This window comes from Microcaecilia unicolor, chromosome 7, assembly GCF_901765095.1.
Source record: "Microcaecilia unicolor chromosome 7, aMicUni1.1, whole genome shotgun sequence".
Lineage (NCBI taxonomy): Eukaryota > Metazoa > Chordata > Amphibia > Gymnophiona > Siphonopidae > Microcaecilia > Microcaecilia unicolor.
The window spans coordinates 278,593,622-278,615,503 of NC_044037.1; the positions used below are offsets into that span (position 1 = coordinate 278,593,622).

The 21,882-nt window shown below is 44.2% G+C and overlaps 1 protein-coding gene across 3 annotated transcripts in view; it reads left to right on the forward strand.

The window, feature by feature from the left end:
• The first annotated feature begins 752 nt into the window (after window positions 1–752).
• The window catches only part of SLC12A8 (solute carrier family 12 member 8), a 165,509-nt gene continuing 144,379 nt past the window's right edge, over window positions 753–21,882 (forward strand). For all 3 annotated transcript variants that reach the window (XM_030210542.1, XM_030210543.1, XM_030210544.1), the window contains exons 1-2: window positions 753–888; window positions 19,174–19,399. In XM_030210542.1, the coding sequence (XP_030066402.1) occupies window positions 19,283–19,399 (117 nt within the window). In that variant the 5' untranslated portion in view covers window positions 753–888; window positions 19,174–19,282. The remainder of the gene's footprint in view (window positions 889–19,173; window positions 19,400–21,882) is intronic.

Consider the following 21,882-nt stretch of genomic DNA (forward strand, 5'->3'; position numbering starts at 1 on the left):
CTAATTTGGGCGCACCAGCTGGTTGGTGCAGAAACGTCCCATCTCCGTCCCCGAGAGCCGCCTCAAAAAAAAAAAAAAAAAATGGGGGGGGGGAGGGAAAGGTTTGCCTGTGCTCATTAGTTTGTTCACTATCACGCGCTTTGCCTGCAGTCTGGGCTTCTCTAATTCTCAGCTCCTGTCCATTGGAGCCAAATCTGTGGGTGCTTGAGCACCCCCCAATATATTTTTTTTTATTTGTACCCCGCACTTTTTCCCACTCATGGCAGGCAATGGAGGGTTAAGTGACTTGCCCAAGGTCACAAGAAGCTGCCTGGGCCGGAATCGAACTCAGTTCCCCAGGACCAAAGTCCACCACCCTAACCACTAGGCCACTCCTCCACTATTGAGAATATTCCTTGTATGTGTCCAAGGAGGAGTTATTTTCATTGGGCTTGGCACCCCCAATCATTTTGAAAAGTTGGCTCCTGTCCTGTCTAAGAAGGGCTGCAGTGCTACAGAAAAGCAAGAAATGCGGGTTGGGGGTAAACAGAACTGTGCTGAGCCTGTCAAGGAGAGGCAGGCCCCTGTTCGTTTCAAGCTCTGCAGCGATCTTAGCCAGCCCTGGTGTCTCAAGGAAACCGGACTTTTTAAGTTTCTTGCAGGTAGGGACGGTGCAGCCAGGCCACGCCCAGAAGTGGGTGGGGACGTCTTCATGCCTGCTGCCTTATGAACACGGCACAAGTGTCTGCCCCGTGGCACCTGCCGCCGTGGTCTCCTCCCTGTCCCGAGAAGGAATCCAAGCACTGCAGCTTGGCTAGTCCCAGTCCTACACCACTAGATCCTCGAGTCCAGCAGCAGTGCATGTGCCTTGGTGGTGGGCCTTAAATATAACCCGAGGAAAAAGAGCAGGTGAGGAGGAGGAGGGGAGGGGGCCATGTGGCATTATGCACACAGGCAGGTAGGGCTGCAGCAGGACACCATAGACTGCAGGTTGCAAAGGGAGCTGTTCCCCTCCCCATTCCTTCGCCTTTTAAAACAGGCGGAGGCGAACGAGTGAATCGGTATAACGCTGCCAAAAAGCAGGTGACGATGGCTGAGTTGGTTTTTGCGATCTGGCAGTTGGGAGGGGGAAAAAAATAAACAGCTTTGTTTCTCCCGGATGCAGGAAACGGAATGTGTTTAACTTACCAGGAGACAGGTGGCACAGATCACCTTCTCTGCGGTTTGTCTTGGGATTTCAGTGCCCCTGGGGCAGGGGGTGTCAGTCCCGCTCTGTGCAGCAGCCTAATAATTCGGCATCTGCACGGCCACGGATACGAAGCACCTAAGACAAAAATTATATGTGGGCAAATGGGCAGTTTGAAAATTCCTCACTTCCCAACTGGGAAAGTTTTACTTTGATTGCAGCTGCTCTTTGGTGACTCCCAGGAAGTTGCTGTTCTTAGCAACCTGCCTGTTGGGGTCCTTGATATCTGAAAACAGCTGGCCAGAAGTAGGAAGCTTTCTGTCTTGATTACTCCAAGCTCCTTGGTTTGCAGAGAGGTATGTGCTAAGCTTCCTCAGTGGTTATCAGTCTTTTTCTGTTTTGACAGATCTGACTGACAATATTCAGGTGTGACACGCACTGAACACTAAAATTCACAGCTGGACAATAAAGCCACCTAAATATTTCATGGCAGTAAATGTGGTGTGAATTTGCCTACCATTCAATTCCATATTTATAAAACTTGTATGTAACACATCAGTCCCAGATTTCTTGCTTGTCACACAGAACAAATATATGTGTATATATATATATATATTTTTTTTTCAAATTCTGGTGTCATCTCTGTAATTGGAACATAAAATCCATCCACTGCTAGATACTGTGAAGCAATACAAAACCTTTCATATACACAACTGGAAAACTATGTAGCAAACAGAACCTATGGGCAGCAGACCTGCAACATTTCCATTGGGGGCTGGTGAGGATAGTCAGGAAGCAGAAATACAGGACCATTTATGGGGGAATTTAAAAACCTGACTCTCGGGATCTCTGCTCTCTCCAGCTTGCAGACATAGATGGTTATTAAAGAAAGCATAGGCTTGCTATCTTTACCACCTCCCACCATTGGGGGGGGGGGGGGGACGACACTGGTTGAGAACCACTGCACTAGCCTACGGGGACCTGAGGCCCTTGGTGAACCTTTAGTTGTATAATCCTCCCCAGGGTGTCTCAAGGCCCTACTCCCCCAGGTCTCAACATACTCTCCCTTCCCCAGTGTCTAGCCTCTCTCCTTCCCCACTACCAACCCCCCCCCCCCCCCCCCCACAAGGTGTTCAGCATCTTCCCCCTGTTACCACCCTACTTCTACTGGCACCTGACGCATTTATTTATTTGTATTTGGCTTGCACTTTTTTCAGTTGTAGCTCAAGGTACAGTAGGTAATTTCCTGTCCCCAAAGGGCTTATTCTACTACTACTACTTAACATTTCTAAAGCGCTACTAGGGTTACGCAGCGCTGTACAGTTTAACAAAGAAGGACGGTCCCTGCTCAAAGGAGCTTACAATCTAATGGACAACATGTGCAGACAGTCAAATTGGGGCAGTCCAGATTTCCTGGATAGAGGTGAAATGGTTAGGTGCCGAAGGTGACATTGAAGAGGTGGGCTTTGAGCGAGGATTTAAAGATGGGCAGGGAGGGGGCTTGGCATATGGGCTCAGGAAGTTTGTTCCAAGCATAGGGAGAGGCAAGGCAGAAAGGGCGGAGCCTGGAGTTGGCGATGGTGGAGAAGGGGACAGAGAGGAGGGATTTGTCCTGTGAGCGGAGGTTTCGGGTAGGAGCGTATGGGGAGATAAGGGTAGAGAGGTATTGAGGGGCTGCAGATTGAGTACATTTGTAGGTTAGTAGGAGAAGCTTGAACTGTATGCGGTACCTGTTTTTACCTGAAGCAATGGAGGGTTAAGTGACTTGCCCAAGGTCACAAGGAGCTGCAGTGGGATTTGAACCAGGCTTCTCAGCTGACTGCTCTAACCATTTAAGTTATTTTTCCACTCCAGACAAAGTAAAAGCAGCATGATGGCAGGTCTTTGAGAGCCACACACGCTCATGGCCAGGGTCCTGTCCTCCGATGCAAGCTTCCTGTTGGAGGGGTGGGACACTGTAGGCCTGAATGCCACTCTGCTTCTGTATTGCTGGTCCAGAGCTGTTTTGACCCCCCCCCCCCCCGCACCCCACTCAAGCTTACTGTCCTAGGCAGATTCCTAGTTTACCTACTGGTAGAGCCCTGCTCTGTAGTCTGTTTTTGTGAAATGGCTAGTTTGGCTCTTCTGTTCCTGAAATCTGATATTAAACAAGTGTGTTTAAATCGGCAGTTACTAGAGGAGAAAAAGTACACCCATTCTGAAGGTCATGCACCTCAAGGTTCTGGGTGTAAAATAATTGAGTTCTACGGGAGTGGTTAAAGGAGAGAGCAGTCAGGGGTGATGACCTGAAATAATAGAAAAAAAAAAAAAGATTAAGATCTGGAAACATGGTGAAATAAGAGTGCAACTAGCATACTGTAGCTGCCACCAAGCATGAAAGATAAATATTAAATAAATACTTTCTTGTCATTACCTAAAGTAAATGTAGTAGGCATTTGATTTCTGAGTCATTTGCTGGTGGTTCTAGGGCTGAGGATCTCCCCAGTGCTGTTGGGAGATCATTGATTCTATCTGTTGCAAACTGGAGGAGAGGAGGAATACCAATAATTAATTAAGTCTTTGCATGCAGTCATAAGGTAAAAATAAACAGACCAGGAATAGCACAAAATGTAGCCTGAGCCTCGTCCTCTTGAATTTCTGCATCAGCAGGTCTCCACACATTAAAATACCTGAATAGAACTCACCTTGAACTTCTGAAAAAGGTATTTGCTACTCCTGTTTACAAAGCTGCACGGCATTACCGCACCACCAGCAGCTGCTAGCGTGGCTTTGTAAACAAGAAGGTAAGTAGTTAATGCTTTTTTTGTCTAGTGCTAGTGAACCTACACAATGCTGATCAGTATTCACGTACGATTTGTCCCTATCCTTAAGAGCTTACAGTCAGTGGGCACCTGAGACAACGTGAGATAAAGTGATTTGTCTAGGGTCACAAGGAGTGTTGGTGGTAGAAGCAGGATTTGGATCCCTGCTTCCACAGGACTCAGCCCCGTAACACTTCCTTAGTGGTTAGAAAATAAGATGATACCTTTTTTATTGGACATAACTTAATACATTTCTTGATTAGCTTTCGAAGGTTGCCCTTCTTCGTCAGATCGGAAATAAGCAAATGTGCTAGCTGACAGTGTATATAAGTGAAAACATTCAAGCATTACTATGACAGTAAAATAGATACCATTGGAGATTCTACATGGAATGTTGCTACTATTGGAGATTCTACATGGAATGTTGCTATTCCACTAGCAACATTCCATGTAGAAGGCTGCGCAGGCTTCTGTTTCTGTGAGTCTGACGTCCTGCACGTACGTGCAGGACGTCAGACTCACAGAAGCAGAAGCCTGCGAGGCCACATTGCTGATCTACAAGGGCCGACTTCTACATGGAATGTTGCTAGTGGAATAGCAACATTCCATGTAGAATCTATAGAAATCAAACAAAATAAAACATGGAAAAGAAAATAAGATGATACCTTTTTTATTGGACATAACTTAATACATTCTTGATTAGCTTTCGAAGGTTGCCCTTCTTCGTCAGATCGGAAAATGGAAGGGCAACCTTCGAAAGCTAATCAAGAAATGTATTAAGTTATGTCCAATAAAAAAGGTATCATCTTATTTTCTTTTCCATGTTTTATTTTGTTTGATTTCTATTGATAACCTTAAGAGTGGACTAACACGGCTACCACACTCCTCTACTTAGTGATTAGAGAAAGGGGCTGAGGACCAGGGAAGTTTTATCTCCCAAAGGAACAAAAGAGAAAAATCCTGGCAGCAAGCAGAGAAGCCAATAAATTCTAGGTCATTAAAAAAAAAAAAATCTAAAAAATGCATTTAATGTAATTTTAATCAATAGTAAAAAGAAGAAACAAAAAATAATCCAGTTATTAAGACTGGGCCAACACAGACGTGTTTCTGTGTACAATTCAGTTAAGCTCTCTTTCACTTATTGTGAGAAATTTTCAAATGGTTTGAGAGGCTTAAGAAGGTGATTTAAACGTTCCTGTGATGTGTGAACCTGCTATTTTTATGTGTTTTAAGATCTTTCTTGTCAGGGTGATTAAACCGTGCAGGTATCTGCCTTTCACTCATAGGTGCCGCTCTGTGGGTGAAGGCAGTTTGGAGCATGTGGGGGTAGTTAAGTGGAACTAGTTTGGGGGGGGGGGGTGAGGCAATTAATGGGGCAGTTGTGAGGGGGTAGTTTTTGGACTATGAACAGTTCGGGAGAATAGGGCAGTTGTGAGGGGGTAGTTTTAAGGGGGAGGGGCAGTTTGGAAGATTAACTGCTATATTTCCCTCCGAGGACAATTTCATAGCTGGATCCTACATAAATCTGTGCTAGAATGCAAGCAAGGAAGTCTACCCATATTACTCATTCTACCTTCTGGACATAAATGTAAAATTCAGCTGACTTCTGAAAAAAAGCCAGACAGCTGGCAAGCCTAACCTCCTAAGTCATGAGCACATCTCACAGGATCCCCCCCCCCCCCTTAAAAAATGTGGACACAAAGTATGTACAAAATTTGCCAGTGGCTTAATCTGGCCCTGCCCATGACATTTAGGGGTAGTAGTAGAGAACTAGTTTTGGCATTAGGGACAGTTGGAGGGGTGGTGTGTCAAATGTGAGTAGGGTAGTTGCAGGGGGTTAGTTTTTGGGGGTTGGATGCAGTTTGTGGGGTGATGAGGTAGTTTTGGGGGTTGGCACAGTTAGCAGGGTGGTGTGGCAATTCTTGGGAGGAGGTAGTTTGGGGGATGTGGCAGTTGTGGAGACAGTATTTTGGGCAGTGGGGCAGTTGCGAAGGTGGGCAGTTTCAAGGTTTGGAAGAGTAGGGAATTCCACCTTTTAAACTGCCTTGTCCTGTTGACAAACTGCTACACTTCACTCTAAGGGCCCCTGTTTACTAAGGTGGGTTAGTGTTTTTAGTGCATCTACACTTAACGCACACGCTAACCATGTAGGTGCCTATAGGGATATTATAAGGATATTATACATGGTTAATGTGCATTAAAAACGTTAATGCACCTATAACGCTTCTTAGTGGCCCTAATGGGTCCTTTTACTAAGGTGCATTGAAAAATGGCCTGCGGTAGTGTAGGTGCATGTTTTGGATGCGCACAGAACCATTTAAAAAAAAATCTTTATTTATACAATAGAGGATTACAGTGAACAATAATCATTTGTAACATTTTCCAACATTTTCTTTTGTTATACCATCCCCTAATTACTTCAGCCTGCTACTCAGATCCCTTCCCTACCCCTATACCCTCTCTCCCTTGTGAGCGCTACCCGTTCAAGATCCGGCTGCGGGCTGTCGGCGTTAAGGTATCCCAAAAGGGAGACCAGCACTGAAACAAATGGTCTCCCCTCTGAGGCCAAGTCTTCCACGTCCTTCCGTTCAGCGCATCTGTAAAAATGCCTTTTTAAAATTTTGACCGAAAATGGACGTGTGGCAAAATGAAAATTGACGCGCGTCCATTTTGGGTCTGAGACCTTACCACCCACCATTGACTTAGGGGGTAAGGTCTCATGCGTTAACTGGGCGGTAATGGTCTACACGCGTTAAATACCTTTTACCGACCGGTTGTGTCGCGTGCCAGAAAATAAAAATTATATTCTGGCGCATGCCAAAAATGAAATTAGTGCCCGGGCCACGCAGTAGCCAGGTGGTAACTCAGAATTGGCGTGTGTTGGGCATGCGTAGGTGTTTATGCGGCTTAGTAAAAGGGCCCCTAAGTTTCTGTTCTACAGAAACTGAAACTCTTTCCCGTAGAACTGCAGTGGGACTTTGGGGGAGGGGCTTCTCTGGAACCTGTGGTCTGATTTGGTCCATTTTTGAACTTTGTCAGGCATATTTTCGAAAGAGAAGGGCGCCCATCTTTCGACACAAATCGGGAGATGGGCATCCTTCTCTCAGGGTCGCCCAAATCGGCATAATCGAAAGCTGATTTTGGGCGTCCCCAACTGCTTCCCATCGCGGGGACGACCAAAGTTCCCGGGGGCATGTCAGAGGCGTAGCAAAGGCGGGACTGGGGCGTGCCTAACAGATGGGCGTTCTCAAGCGATAATGGAAAAAAGAAGGGCGTCCCTGACGAGCACTTGGGCAACTTTACTTGGTCCATTTTTTCTTATGACCAAGCCTCAAAAAGGTGCGTGAACTGACCAGATGACCACCGGAGGGAATCGAGGATGACCTCCCCTGACTTCCCCAGTGGTGACTAACCCCCTCCCACCCTGAAAAAAACAACTTTAAAAACTTTTTTTGCTAGCCTGAAATGTCATACTCAGGTCTGTCGCAGCAGTATGCAGGTCCCTGGGAGGGGAGGTATGTGTGTGTTAGCGGAGGCATTGCGAAGGCATGGACATCCTTCTTTCAAACATTTTGGACGTCCTGAACTGCCCCCCCCCCCCCACAGGGATGGCCAAATTTCAAGGGAGTGGAGTGGAGGCGTGGCCTAGTGGTTAGAGCACTGGTCTTGCAATCCAGAGGTGGCCGGTTCCAATCCCATTGCTGCTACTTGTGATCCAAAATCCAAATAAATAAATCTGGTGTCGGAGGGACAGCAGGCATGGAGTCCTTCTCACAGAAACATCCACATTTTGGACGTCCTTAATTGCCATCACAGAGACGGAGGCATAGCGAAGGATGTCCTTCACCCATACTCTTGTTGGATTATTTGTAGTAAATAATTAGCAGATTTTAGTACACACAGCTTCAGCTTTAGAAATGTTAATTTCTTTCTTCATCTCTCTCTCATTCACCCCTGAATAATTCACTGCTGAGTCACTTTAAAGTTGAAGTAACAAAACATCTGTTTACTCACAGTTTGTAGTTAGATTATAATCAGACAGGCTTATATATACATATTACTATACATTTGTATTATCAGCTCCTTCCATGTGCTTAGATGGTAATGGATGCTCACACCACCATAGATCCTCTCAGGTTAGGAGAGATCATGAGCTCCATGTGCTCCATGTGCTCCATGTGCTGCATCTAACCCCCACAGGAAGTTGCATAGCTGTGTGACCTCTCTAAGTAATTCACATCAGAGGTCACAGAGTAATCACAGAGAAATAATAGGTGACAGGCAATGCATGTAAAATACAATTACATTCCAACAAACCCCTTCTCATGCATAACTGTCATGCAATTATTTATTCATACAAAGTCCAAGCTTTATACGCAGATTCACAAAACGTTCTCTGGGTAACGGTTTGGTCATGATGTCAGCTGTCATCTCACTGGTGTGACAATAGTGTAGACTGATGACCCCTTCTTTCGCCAACTCTCGCACGTTGTGGTATTTCGTTGCGATGTGCTTGGTGCGTGACTGAACCTTGTCATTCTGTGACAGTCGGATGCAGCTCTGATTATCTTCCATTATCTGGATTGGTCTCTTTTCAGCTATTCCGAAATCCAGCAAAAGTTTTTCAATCCACATCAGTTCTCTGCACGCTTCCGATACGGCCACGTATTCAGCTTCTGTAGAAGACAAACTCACAATACTTTGTTTATGACTGGCCCATGAAATGTGTACATTTCCATACATAAACACATATCCACTTGTGGATTTATAATCAGAATGATCCCCTGCCCAATCTGAATCACAGTAACATATTAGTTTTGGATTACTATTGGCTGAAATCTTTAATTTACAATCAATGGTACCCTTTAAATACCTTACCATCCTTTTAACTGCAGTCCAATCTGATTTGGTAGGTGAGCTGACCCTTCTGCTCAAAATTCCTACTGCATTTGCTATATCAGCCCTGTATGTGGTAGCTAGATATAAAAGCTTACCTATGGCTGATCTATATTGGATGTTATCTGGTAAAGGTTCTCTTACTGTTTCATCCTTCAGAAAATCAGTGATCATGGGAGTGCTTACAACTTGGGCATCTTGCATACCTAAACTTTCAATAAGCTCATTTATTTTCTGCTTCTGGCTTAGAAGATAAGAACCATCGTTTTGTTTCTCAATTTCTATACCAAGATAGTATGACACATTACCAAGTTCTTTCATCTCAACATTGAGGTTTAAACACTTTACAATGTCCTTGTACTCTTGCTCACTTTTGCTTGCAATGAGCAGATCATCAACAAAAGCTAAAATGTATGCATATTGTCCATTTGTGCACCTAGTGTACAAGCATTTATCTGCTTCACCTTGTTTAAATCCTAAATTTGTCAATATTTCATGCAATTTTTCATTCCAACATTTTGCACTTTGCTTTAATCCATAAAGACCTTTGTTTAATTTACACACTAGCTGTCTTTGTTTTGTATTTATGAAACCTGTTGGTTGTTCCATGTACAAGTCTTCAGTTATATCTCCGTGAAGAAATGCTGTTTTCACATCAATGTGGTTGACTTGCATGCCTTTTGAGACTGCAATGCTCAGAAGTGTTCTGATTGTCGTGTGTTTCACTACAGGTGCAAACACTTCATCAAAATCTTCTCCATATTTTTGAAGATATCCCTTTGCCACTAATCTGGCTTTATACCTTTCCACTTTTCCTTGTGCATTCCTTTTTAACTTGAATACCCATTTGCATCCTATAGCTTTCTTGCCAGGAGGTAATTTTGTAAGAATCCAAGTATTATTTTTATCCAATGCATCAATTTCTTCTTGTGCAGCTTTATGCCATTCAGCAGCTTCTTCTGCTGGCATTTTCTCAATCTCATCCCATGTTAAGGGCTCTTGAGCTTCTGCTGACTTTGTTAGGTAAGACAGTCTTGGGGGTGGAACACCTTTGTTTTCCCTGGATGAGCGTCTGACAACAGGTTGGTCTGACCTTTCTGCATCCTCTAAATCTGAGAGTTCTTCTCCAATTGATTCCCCTTCTCCAACTGTACTGTCTTCTTCAATGATCCTTTCTGTGTCTGCTTCCTCTGCCTGTTCCTCGTTAGATACAGGTGAGTTGTTTTCAGACATCTGCCTTGGTATGGCATTTATATACACTGGCATGTCTATTATGGTTCTAGTTTCATATTCTGGATGATAAGGCTCATCTGGGATAATCCAGCCTTTATCAACCCTTTTGTTTTCATCAAAATATGTAACATGTCTTATGCCAACAATGCCAGTTTTCAGATTCAAAATTCTATATCCTTTGTGTCCTGGAGTATAGCCAACTAAAATGCCCCTTTCTGTTGTGGAATCCAGCTTATGCCTTCTTTGCTTTGGTACATGAGCATATGCTGTACTTCCAAATGTTCTTATGTGTGACAGGTTTGGCTTCCTACCATGCCATGTCTCATGTGGTGTGCGCTCAGCGCCTTTAGTTGGCATTCTGTTTTGTAGGTACACTGCTGTGAGAATTGCTTCCCCCCATAGTCTTTTAGGGAGATTGCTATCTGACAGCATACATCTGGTCATTTCCACAAGTGACCTAAATTTTCTCTCTGCAACAGAATTTTGCTCTGGTGTATAAGCTACTGTTGTGATATGCTGAATGCCTTCTTGTTCTAGAAATGTGCGCATGCTTTGTGAAGTGAACTCACCACCATTGTCGGTCTGAAGAACCTTTGGTTTTCTTTCAAATTTATTGCTCACCATGGCTACGTATTTCTTCAGCATGTCTGTGACTTGACTTTTTTCTTTCAGCAAATAGGCCACACAATATCTAGAGAAATCATCCAAGAATATTAGCACAAATCTGTTATTTCCCAATGATGGGATATTAAACGGTCCACATAAGTCACTGTGTATTAAGTCCAGCACTTTATTACTCCTATTTCCTGTGTATGCAGGAAATGAGGGTCTCACACCTTTTTGAGTAACACAGTCTATGCATTTCTCCATTTTACCAGCATCTGCACTTATCTGAATGCCGGTGGCTAGTTGCCCACTGTAAAGATCCTGGATCACCTTAGAATCACGATGTCCCAGGCGGCGATGCCAGATTTCCAGACTACATTACCATCATTCTTCCTTACTTGCGCCATATGTGAGGCTTCACCTGAAATGTTCAGCTTATAAACATCATTATGCATAAAAGCTTCAGCATACACTTCATCATTTTTAGAGATTGTGCACTTATTGTTTTCAAAATGAATCACAAATCCCTTCTTATCTAATGTAGATACACTAAGCATATTGCAAACTGCTTGGGGAATATACAAGACATCACTTACAGGAATTTCTTTAACTTCATTAGACACTTTGCATTTTAAGAATCCAATACCTTTTGCTTGGATCTTAGCAGTCCCTGCGTTTGCAGTTTTAAGAATACCTTCCTCTGGACACATTTCCTGAAAGAAATTCTTACAATTGGTTAAATGGCATGTGCTCCCCGAATCCAAAATCCAAGTACTTTCATTTGAATTATTATTTACCATAGTCAAAGATTTTTCTGCCATTAGAAAGCCTTTGTGTTTATCTTTGTCCTTCATACATTTCCTGGTTTGAAAATTCTTTAGTTCCATTGGCTTAGGTGAGCTAGAGGGAGTGTTTTGTGTTTCCTTACACCATTTAGATACATGTCCCTCCTTTCCACATGAGTAGCAAATCAGCTTGCCCTTGGGTGGAGTTTTCCCATAGCTCCGCCTTCCTCTGTTCTTTGCCAAGAAATTTGTTTCATTTCTCTCTGACTTGCTTTGAGAACACATCTCCTCAGAATCATTTATTATGCATTCCTGCCTTAGTTTTGATGTTGTCTGTTCAAAAGATTGCCCTTCAATGGCCTCATTTACAGACCTAAAAACATCAAACTTCTTTGATAGTGAGGTAAAAAGAAATGCTCTTTTCAATGCATCACACATGGGAATTCCAGAAAGTTCTAGCTTTTGAAATGAAGACATAAGATGCATAATGTGATCATTACATTTACTTTTATCCCTTAATTTGGTTTCATTCAACTCTGCCAACCAAATTGGTTGCTGCTTTGCATATGTAGTTGCATACATAGTTCTCAGTTTATATAAAATGTCCTTTGGTGTATCTTTTCCCTCCACTAATATGGCTTGTTTCTCTGAGAGAGCTTCCAAAAGCATGCACTTCACATAATAGTTTGCATTGTCCCATTCAGCCATATTTTCAGCTGTTCTGTCTTGGTCTAAGCATATATCTAATCTTTTTGCTCGAAGGAGACATATGAATCTTAATTCCCACTGCCGATAATTAAACTCAGTTAATCTAGGCACCTTGAGAGAATAGAAAAATGGTGAATTTCTTCCCTCAGCCATTTTCTTAGCCTTCTGTCTGCTGTGTGGGGGGAGAGAGAGACAGACTGAATCTTTCCTTTAAAACTTAAGAGAAAAATGTGGCCTTTTTTTCTGCCTGGTAATATTTCTCTTCTTTTTCAATTCCTGGACCCTGGGCCCATAACCCTTTTGTTGGATTATTTGTAGTAAATAATTAGCAGATTTTAGTACACACAGCTTCAGCTTTAGAAATGTTAATTTCTTTCTTCATCTCTCTCTCATTCACCCCTGAATAATTCACTGCTGAGTCACTTTAAAGTTGAAGTAACAAAACATCTGTTTACTCACAGTTTGTAGTTAGATTATAATCAGACAGGCTTATATATACATATTACTATACATTTGTATTATCAGCTCCTTCCATGTGCTTAGATGGTAATGGATGCTCACACCACCATAGATCCTCTCAGGTTAGGAGAGATCATGAGCTCCATGTGCTCCATGTGCTCCATGTGCTGCATCTAACCCCCACAGGAAGTTGCATAGCTGTGTGACCTCTCTAAGTAATTCACATCAGAGGTCACAGAGTAATCACAGAGAAATAATAGGTGACAGGCAATGCATGTAAAATACAATTACATTCCAACAACTCTAACCCCCCCCCCCCCCCCAAAAAAAAACACGTCCCTGACAAGCACTTGGACGTTTTCACCGGGACTTGTATTTGTCTAAGGTTGTAGATGGCAATTTATTTAAGGTTGTAGACTGCTATTATACACACAGCTTGTCTGCATGTATGAAGCCGTCTTTGGCATGTGCAGAGCAGCCATGCATAATACTTGGCTGCTCTGCACTGGCTTCCCCTCCTTAGGAAGGAAATTGTGTGCAAATGAGCTAACAGTGAGCAGCTCATTTGTATGCAATTTCCTTCATGCATGCCCGTTCCTTTCCGAAACGCTAAGGGATCGGTAAGGGAAGGGCTTTTTCCTTTCATTTAGTGCATCAGTTAGTCCACTGCAGTGCCCGTTGGTGTCCTGGCATATCAGGGGGACCAGTGCACTACGAATGCTGGCTCCTCCCACGACCAAATGAGTTGGATTTGGTTGTTTTTGAGATGGGCGTCCTCGGTTTCCATTATGGCTGAAAACTGGGGACGACCATTTCTAAGGTTGACCATCTCAACATTTATGTTGATTGTCTCTAAGGTCGACCTAAATGTTGAGATTTGGGCGTCCCCGACCGTATTATCGAAACAAAAGATGGACACCCATCTTGTTTCGATAATATGGGTTTCCCTGCCCCTTTGCTGGGATGTCCTGCGAGGACGCCCTCAGGAAAATATGGGCGCCCCGTTCGATTATGCCCCTCTGTGTGTCTTTTCCCGCATGCCAAGTTTCATCCATCCCATTCCATGAAGTTTTTTTGCTACAGAAACAAACTCCTTTTCCCATAGAAATGCATTGGGTCATTTTTTTTTTTTGGGGGGGGGGGGTGTCCTTATTGAGGGTAGTCTGATTTGGCCCATTTTTGACTTTATTGCAACTTTTTACTGTTTTTTTTCCCTTCATGTCAAGTTTCATCTCAGTTAAATTTTCGGAGTGTAATTTTGTCCTTGGACAGACAGATGGACACTCATGACTTCTTTTGTATAACTCTTTCCAACTTCCATTGGGTTGGAAAGAATAAAAAAGATTGAAGGAAGATCAAGTGACTGCCAAGTGTGGTTTAATAGTGAGGTGAAAGACGCTATGAAACTTTTAAAAAGGGCATCTTTCAGGAAATGGAATGCAGACCCAGACGAGGAACATAGGGAGGAGCATAAGCCCTGGTAAAAACAAAATTACACTCCATGGAAGTAACATCAAACTAGTCTGAAAGCAAATCATATAGTTTTTTTTAATGCAACATATAATTCGGCTGTGGAATCTGTTGATGGAGGACATGGTCAAGACGACTAATATAGCAGGTTTCAAAAGAGATTTGGACAAGTTCCTAGAGGAAAATTTGATAATAAAAATAATTAAGTAGGTAGACTTGAGAAAGCTATTGTTTACTGGAACAAACTTTCTCTGACACTTCAACTCGAACCTTCCTATTTGAAGATCAGGTCTGCGTTAAAATCTCACTTAGGAAGGATGGGATCCAAGATGGCCACACAGTGAAGACACTGGTAGATTTGCTCTTGCCTTACCTTATCTTTTTCACGTTGTTTGTGGACTGCGAGGCTCCTTGATGCTGAAAAGGAGAGGGAAGCAAGCAACTTCTGCCTGGCTGCAACAAGACCCCTCTTCCGCTCTGCAGGCAGCGATCACCGGCTTCATGATGCCATCATCTAGGGGTGTTCCGTCTGGCCCATTGGTGAAGGAAAGTTCAGTCCTTGGGTTTCACTCGGCCCCACTGGATCGGCACCACCTCCACAATCAAAAAAACCCTTTGGAGTCAGGGTCACGCCAGCCTACGGAACTCGCTTTGCCTGATGCGGTCAGTGGCCTGCCGCCTCCTCAGGAAGTACTGGCAGAGGGAACAACTCTGAGGGAAGAGAGTCCAGTCCCTCAGCAGACTGGAAGTTTGGTAGACGGTGAAAAGGGAGAAGAGAGTATATCACCTGGTCCCCTGATCAGACCCTCTGAGGTGACCCTTGACATCTGGCCAGCACTGGACTCCATCTACAAAGTTTGTGCAAGAACTTTTCCTCAAGCTCAGCAGCATGCACAAAGGATTGCCAAGTGTGAAGACAGCGCCTTGTGACTCTGGGCAAGTCACTTAACCCTCCATTGCCCCATGTAAGCCGCATTGAGCCTGCCATGAATGGGAAAGCGCAGGGTACAAATGTAACAAAAATAAAATAGATACTATTGGAGATTCTACATGGAATGTTGCTATTCAACTAGCAACATTCCATGTAGAAGGCTGCGCAGGCTTCTGTTTCTGTGAGTCTGATACGTGCAGGACATCAGACTCACAGAAGCAGAAGCCTGCGCGGCCACATTGGTGATCTGCAAGGGCCGACTTCTACATGGAATGTTGCTAGTGGGACTCTGCGCAAGTCACTTAACCCTCCATTGCCCCAGGTACAAATAAGTAATATGTAAGCCGCATTGAGCCTGCCATGAGTGGGAAAGCGCGGGGTACAAATGTAATAAAAATAAAGAGGCGCTGAAGATCCAGACAGATAAGTTGAATGTATTAAACTCTAATGTTCAGAAGTCTCAGAATCTTCAGATGACTTTGGTTCAAGATAAACTTATGTTACAGCGAAAAACAGGAAATGTAGATAACTTTACCAGGCATTTAAATGTACGACTTTTGGATTTTCCAAAAATTGTGACTGCTGCACCTAAAGACTTATTTTATAGTACTCTGATTCTGGTCTTCCGCCACTACATAAAATTTAATATTTACCAGTTTCTAAACGTACTAGTTCGCCTGTTGGCAATTCCTTGGTTGAAGTGTCTTCTGATAGTGTTAATATTACTAATCTTTTGGAAAGTTTGGTCAAGGAAGTTATTTCTAGATCTACAATGCTTGTGACTTGTCTTTCAGCAGGATAAAATGTGCATTTATGCCTCTTTTAGGTCCTCTGAAGTTCTTTTTTTTTTTTTTTTTATGGAAAATTTTCTATCTTTCTGGTCATTTCTAAGTGGACTCAAACTAGAAGGAAGAAGTTATTTCCTTGGGGGCTAAATTTCAATTAAGGTACCTGTGTAAATGTTTGATCTATCTCGATCAACATTCTTATGTATTTTGCAACTTAAAATTTTCCTTGAGGGCAGAGGAATAGCAGAACCTCTGATGGTTGTGTAGAGCTTCTCCTCTTAAAGTTCAGCCGTTATTATGGATGACGTCCACTGTATATCTTATTGTAGAATTTGTGAAATTGTGATTTCTTCCCCAAATGTGGCCTGACAGATTGTTTCAATTTATTGTGTTACCTATTGGATTTTTGAGTTTGATTTATTTACTGAATCTGTGTAACTTCTTTCAAATTGTATTTGATGTGTATTGAAATTTGTAAAACAAAAAAAAAAACCTCAGGCCTTCAAGAGCACTTAAAGTGTACAGTGCTCCAGTCTCGGGCTACCTGTCTGCCTCCATATCTTTGTCCTGCCTGTTCCTTGCCTAATCAAATAGTTTCTTATCCTCTCTATACTTGTCTCCTTTAGGTCCTGTCTTTTCTATCAACTCTTCTACATGAACTGTGGAGTTCCTTTCCTCACTTTTGATTATATGTGTATTTAAACTGCTTTGATATGTGTTCATACGAAAGGCGGTATATTAAATTACAAAAAAACAATAAACACCTCTTGAAATTATGTGATCTTTTTGGGATCTGCCAGGTATTGTTTGATCTGGACTAGCTGCTGTCTGACTCAGTATGACTTTCTCAGGCTTTCTTCAATAGCTAGTGGAAGTAAGTTTGTTTGATTTTATGGGGAGGAAGAATACCGTAGAATGATGGGGTGAGAAGGGATTTTTATATGTTGTTTTATGTGTTTGACTTGTCATTTGTAGTGGGTGTATGATTTTAAGGGTTGGGCAGCCAAAACTTTGTGTGTGTTTTTTTCCCTGTTTTTTTTGTTCAGAATGAATGTAATCAAGAGTGTTCATTTTTTCCCAAGGATGGCACACTGTATGTAAAGAGGGCAGTGCTTTTCCCAATAGGGCATGCATGTCTGAACCCAAGGCTAGCTTAACCATTGGACCAGATGAGGCACTTGCTCAGGGTGCCAGCGATAAAGGGCACCAAAATCCCCAGCTTCTGTCACCTGGTCTAATGGTTAAGCCGACTCTTCTCCCCTCCTCCCCATTGGTTTGGCATCTCTCCCCACCCCCCACAGGCTGGTCTGTCTCTCCCTCCTCTGCACCCCCCTTCCTCCAGGTCCTGGATCACCCCTTCTCCTCTGTTGTCCTTCCCCCCTCCCCCCACCTGTAGTCCTGTAAACTGTGTACGAGTTGCCAGCAGCAGCAGCAGCCTGAAAATTGGCTGCCTTCACCCAAGCCCTTGGTGCATCGAGGGACCTGCAACATAAAAATGCTAAGAAACATCACCATCGCTCTCTCTTTCTCTCTCTCTCTCTCTCTGAGCACTCTGTTAACACCTCCCCTGCATTGTTGTCCTCAATGCATTGGAAGCGTCCATGCCACAGTGACTACTCTCCAACTTATTTCTTATCGAGAGCCTGTGAGGTTTTCAAGATATTCTACACCTGCACAGGCTATAACTCAGGCTGCATCCACACTGCTTTCTCAACCAGTACCGATGCCTACTCTACTGGAGGAAATCCGGGCTATACTCAGAGAGGAGCTCTCAGGGCTACTGCATATGCAGTCTATTCAGGCTTACAGCCCACAGAGACTGTCACTGCAGAGGTCCCACACACCAGCTCAGCATTGACCGTCGGAGTCACCATGAACCTGACTGATGCATGTGTCGACATCGGCAGAGGAACGCTCTTCAGCCTCAGAGACTCATCTGCCTTGACACACTCCGACATAGAGCCGACGCTTTAGTTGACACTCTCTTCCACATACTTCCCTAGAACAGTACTTTGAAGAGTCAGACTCAGACCTCTCCTGAGAGACAGAACAGGACCTCAGGACCTCTCAGCTGAGGAGTCCTATGGCATTTCATCTGATCCTTTGCCACCTGAGAGGCGTAAGTCAGGAGCCCAGAATTGGGTACATGAACTGGCACTAAGCACTAGGGTATGTGCCCTTTATAGAATAGTGCTTTCCCAGCACCATGTATAGAATTTCCCTCTTAATAACCAGAGACTCCACACCACCCCCTACATCTTGAGCTAGACAGGACTTGACCCGTTCCTTTGCTTTTTACTACCTGGAATTCCCTTCCTGCCCCTGTCCATCTTAATTGCCCTTTCCTAAATTTAAAACTGCATTAAAACCCCACCTATTTGTTTCAGCTTTTGGTAATTGGATTACGAGTGGTAGTCATGAGTAGGTGGCCGTGATCAAATCTATAATATATTTGTTATATTTGCACCCCGCGCTTTTCCCACTCATGGCTGGCTCAATGCGGCTTATATGGGGACAATGGAGGGTTAAGGGACTTGCCCAGAGTCAGAAGGAGCTGCCTGTGCCTGAAGTGGGAATCGAACTCAGTTCCTCAGTTCCCCAGGACCAAAGTCCACCACCCTAAACACTAGGCCACTCCTCCACTGTTGCTACTATTTGAGATTCTACATGGAATGTTGCTATTCCGCTAGCAACATTTGATGTAGAAGTCGGCCCTTGCAGATCACCAATGTGGCCGCGCAGGCTTCTGCTTCTGTGAGTCTGACGTCCTGCACGTACGTGCAGGACGTCAGACTCACAGAAACAGAAGCCTGCGCAGCCTTCTACATGGAATGTTGCTGGTGGAATAGCAACATTCCATGTAGAATCTCCAATAGTAGCAACATTCCATGTAGAATCTCCAATAGTATCTATTTTATTTTTGTTACATTTGTACCCTGCGCTTTCCCACTCAAATGCGGCTTACATGGGGCAATGGAGGGTTAAGTGACTTGCCCAGAGTCACAAGGAGCTGCCTGTGCCTGAAGTGGGAATCGAACTCAGTTCCTCAGTTCCCCAGGACCAAAGTCCACCACCCTAACCACTAGGCCACTCCTTCACGTTTCTCCTCTAAATTCTCCTTTCTCTTTTCTTTTAAAGAACACCATTCTTTCTGTTTTAATTTAGACGGTATATTAAGTATCAATAAAACTATTATGCTTGCATTTAGGCAGCTGTGTACTAAGCATTAGTGAATGGCTCTAATGCAAGCTTACTGCATGGCCCCATAGCCAGAAATTGCTTCTATTTGTTTTGACGTGATCACAACTGTAGCTTTTTCTTTTCTATGTAGTTCTTGGAAGATCATGGAGAAGTTCCTTCATCGTGTTAGGAATCTGAAGGGACCTAAAAGTTGATGTTCTAGGTCGCTTATCCTTCTCCCTCCCAGAACTCGCTGTGCCATGGCTTCATGTTCTACCGGCAACCTTGGAGAAAATGATACAAAGTATTTTCTGAACGCTAGCACGATCCTGAGAGATGAGGGCCATGTCAAAGACTTGTTCCATGAGGATGCACAGGTGTGTTGGCTACAGGAAAGAGGAAGTTTTGCATGGTTTGCTGGTGAAAACGTTAGTAATTTGGTTGTTTGTTTTTTTATAGACTAAAATATATGGTAGAGCATTCCAAATAGGGTTTGCATCCTACAATTCCCTCTTAACCAGATTCTACTCTTACATTAGCTCTCAGCAAGTAATGGCATTTGATTTAAGCATTTTTAAATTTTGTGAACATCTCACTTAAACATCGCAGGGTGGCTGGAGGGGGGGGGGGGGGGGAGGAAGAGGGGGGGCAACTACCCTAGAACTGGAAGGGAGGGAGAGAGGGGGGACAACGACCCTGGAACTGGGTGGGTGGGAGGGCGGACCCTGGAACTTGGAGGGAGGGAGCGGGGGGGGGGGGGGGGTGACCCTGAAACTGGGAGAGGGGGGGAAACGACCCTGGAACTGGATGGGTGGGAGGGAGGGCGGACCCTGGAACTTGGAGGGGGGCGGGCGGACCCTGAAACTGGGAGGGAGGGAGGGGGCCCCTGGCGCACACTCTCATTCTTGCACACAGTCTCACTCTCTCTGTCACACACACTCATACATTCACTCTCTCTCTGTCACACACACATTCATTCTCTCTCTGTCACACACTCACTCTCACACACACTCTGTAAAACACACACACTCTGAGGAAAACCTTGCTAGCACCCGTTTCATTTGTGTCAGAAATGGGCCTTTTTTCCTAGTCTTACAATAACAGCAGCTGTCTCTGGGCTTGGGTATTACAGTTCGTTCTTTGTATTCGCGATGGTATGGTTCCCAGAAAACATCGCGAACACCGAAAAAATGTACTTATGGGAAATAGGGCTTTGGTTCCAGCCGTACCAAATTTTGCTCAAAACCGTGAATAGTGAGTACATATCCTTATAGGAAATACAGGGTTTGGTTCCTGCGTCATTTGGTAAGATGTCCTGAGACTGCCACAGACTCTCTGGAGAGAATGTGAATCTCTGTAGGATGCGACAAAACAACGAAGAAAGGACCTCGGTAGATAATGCTAAGAAAGACAGAAAGTAGAGATAGCCAAAAATGGAGGCTTTAGTTGAAAGGATCTTTATTAGCTGACTCAACATGGCCATGTTTTGGCATGATGACTGCGTCGGAGATCTTTGTCTGTGTGACAATGAATTCCAATCCAGCAACTACGGTACAGAACAAACACTGTTCTGGAGCTCAGAAGCCATTCTGTCAAAGCCTTAAGCATTAAGATTTCTTCTGCACTGTGGTTGCTGCATTGAAATTCATTATCACACAGGTGAAGACCCCTGACACAGGCATCGTGCCGTAACACGGCCATGTGAGGTCAGCTCATAAAGATCTTTTCAATTAAACCTGTGGTTAAGCCTCCGTTTTTGGCCATAATCTCTGTAGGATGCCATACTTTGGGGCAGGATCCTCATAAGAATTAGCCAGGGAGGATTTATAGATGACCTTTTGAGACTATATGGATCTTGCCTTCAGATGTAGCTGGTATGCAGATAAGACAGGAGTTGTGTGCCATGCTGGAAGGAGCATGCCCAAAGAGGCATGCCAGGTGCCTTTGTAGCACTTTCATAGCTCAGGAGCTGCTGAGGATTCGGGATTCTGTTTGGCCCATTGGAAGTTTCCTTCTCTTTTTCTGTAATTGGGGAAACAAAAAGGGAGAAGCAAGCCAGTGTTGCCTAGCATCAGGGCCGTGCCTAGGGTCTCTGGCGCCCCCCTGCAGACTATCAGTTGGCGCCCCCCTGTGAAAATGATCACGCCCCCCCCCCCCACCTGGTGAAAATGATCGCTCACCACTTGCCACACTGACAGGAATTGTCAGCAATATTCTTAGAAACAAATTGCTATACATTGCAAAATAAGATAGCAGATGTAAATTCTCAAAGTGGACATATTCCAAACGCTAAAATGAAAATAAAATGATTTTTTTCTACCTTTGTTGTCTGGTGACTTTCTTTTTCCGATCATGCTGGCCCAGTATCTGAGTCTGCTGCTATCTGTCCTCTTAACTCCATTTCCAGGGCTTCCTTTCCATTTATTTCTTTACTTTCCTCCTTTCTTCTTCATTTCTTGCTCTATATCCATTTCCAGCAATTTCTTCTCTCTCCCTGGGTCCTGCCCTCCCATCCACGTCCATCCTTGTCCCTCTCTGCCCTTCCCTCCTCCATCCATAGCCAGCAATCCTCTCTCCCCTCCCCTCCATTTCCAGCAATTTGTCCTCTCCCTGGGCCCTGCTGCTGCCCTCCCATCCATGCCTCTCTGCCCTCCCATCCATGTCCTCCCATCCATGCCTGTCTCTCTGCCCTCCCAGCCATGCCTCTCTGCTCTTTCCTCCGCGCCCTGGGGCCTTTAAATCTTTTACTTCTGGTCGCAGCAGCATCAGTGAAAGTGGAGCGCTGCCGACGTCTCCCTTCCCTTCGTGCTCTTGGTTCCCTCAGTGTCCGCCTTCTTCTGACGTCAGAAGAAGGCGGGAC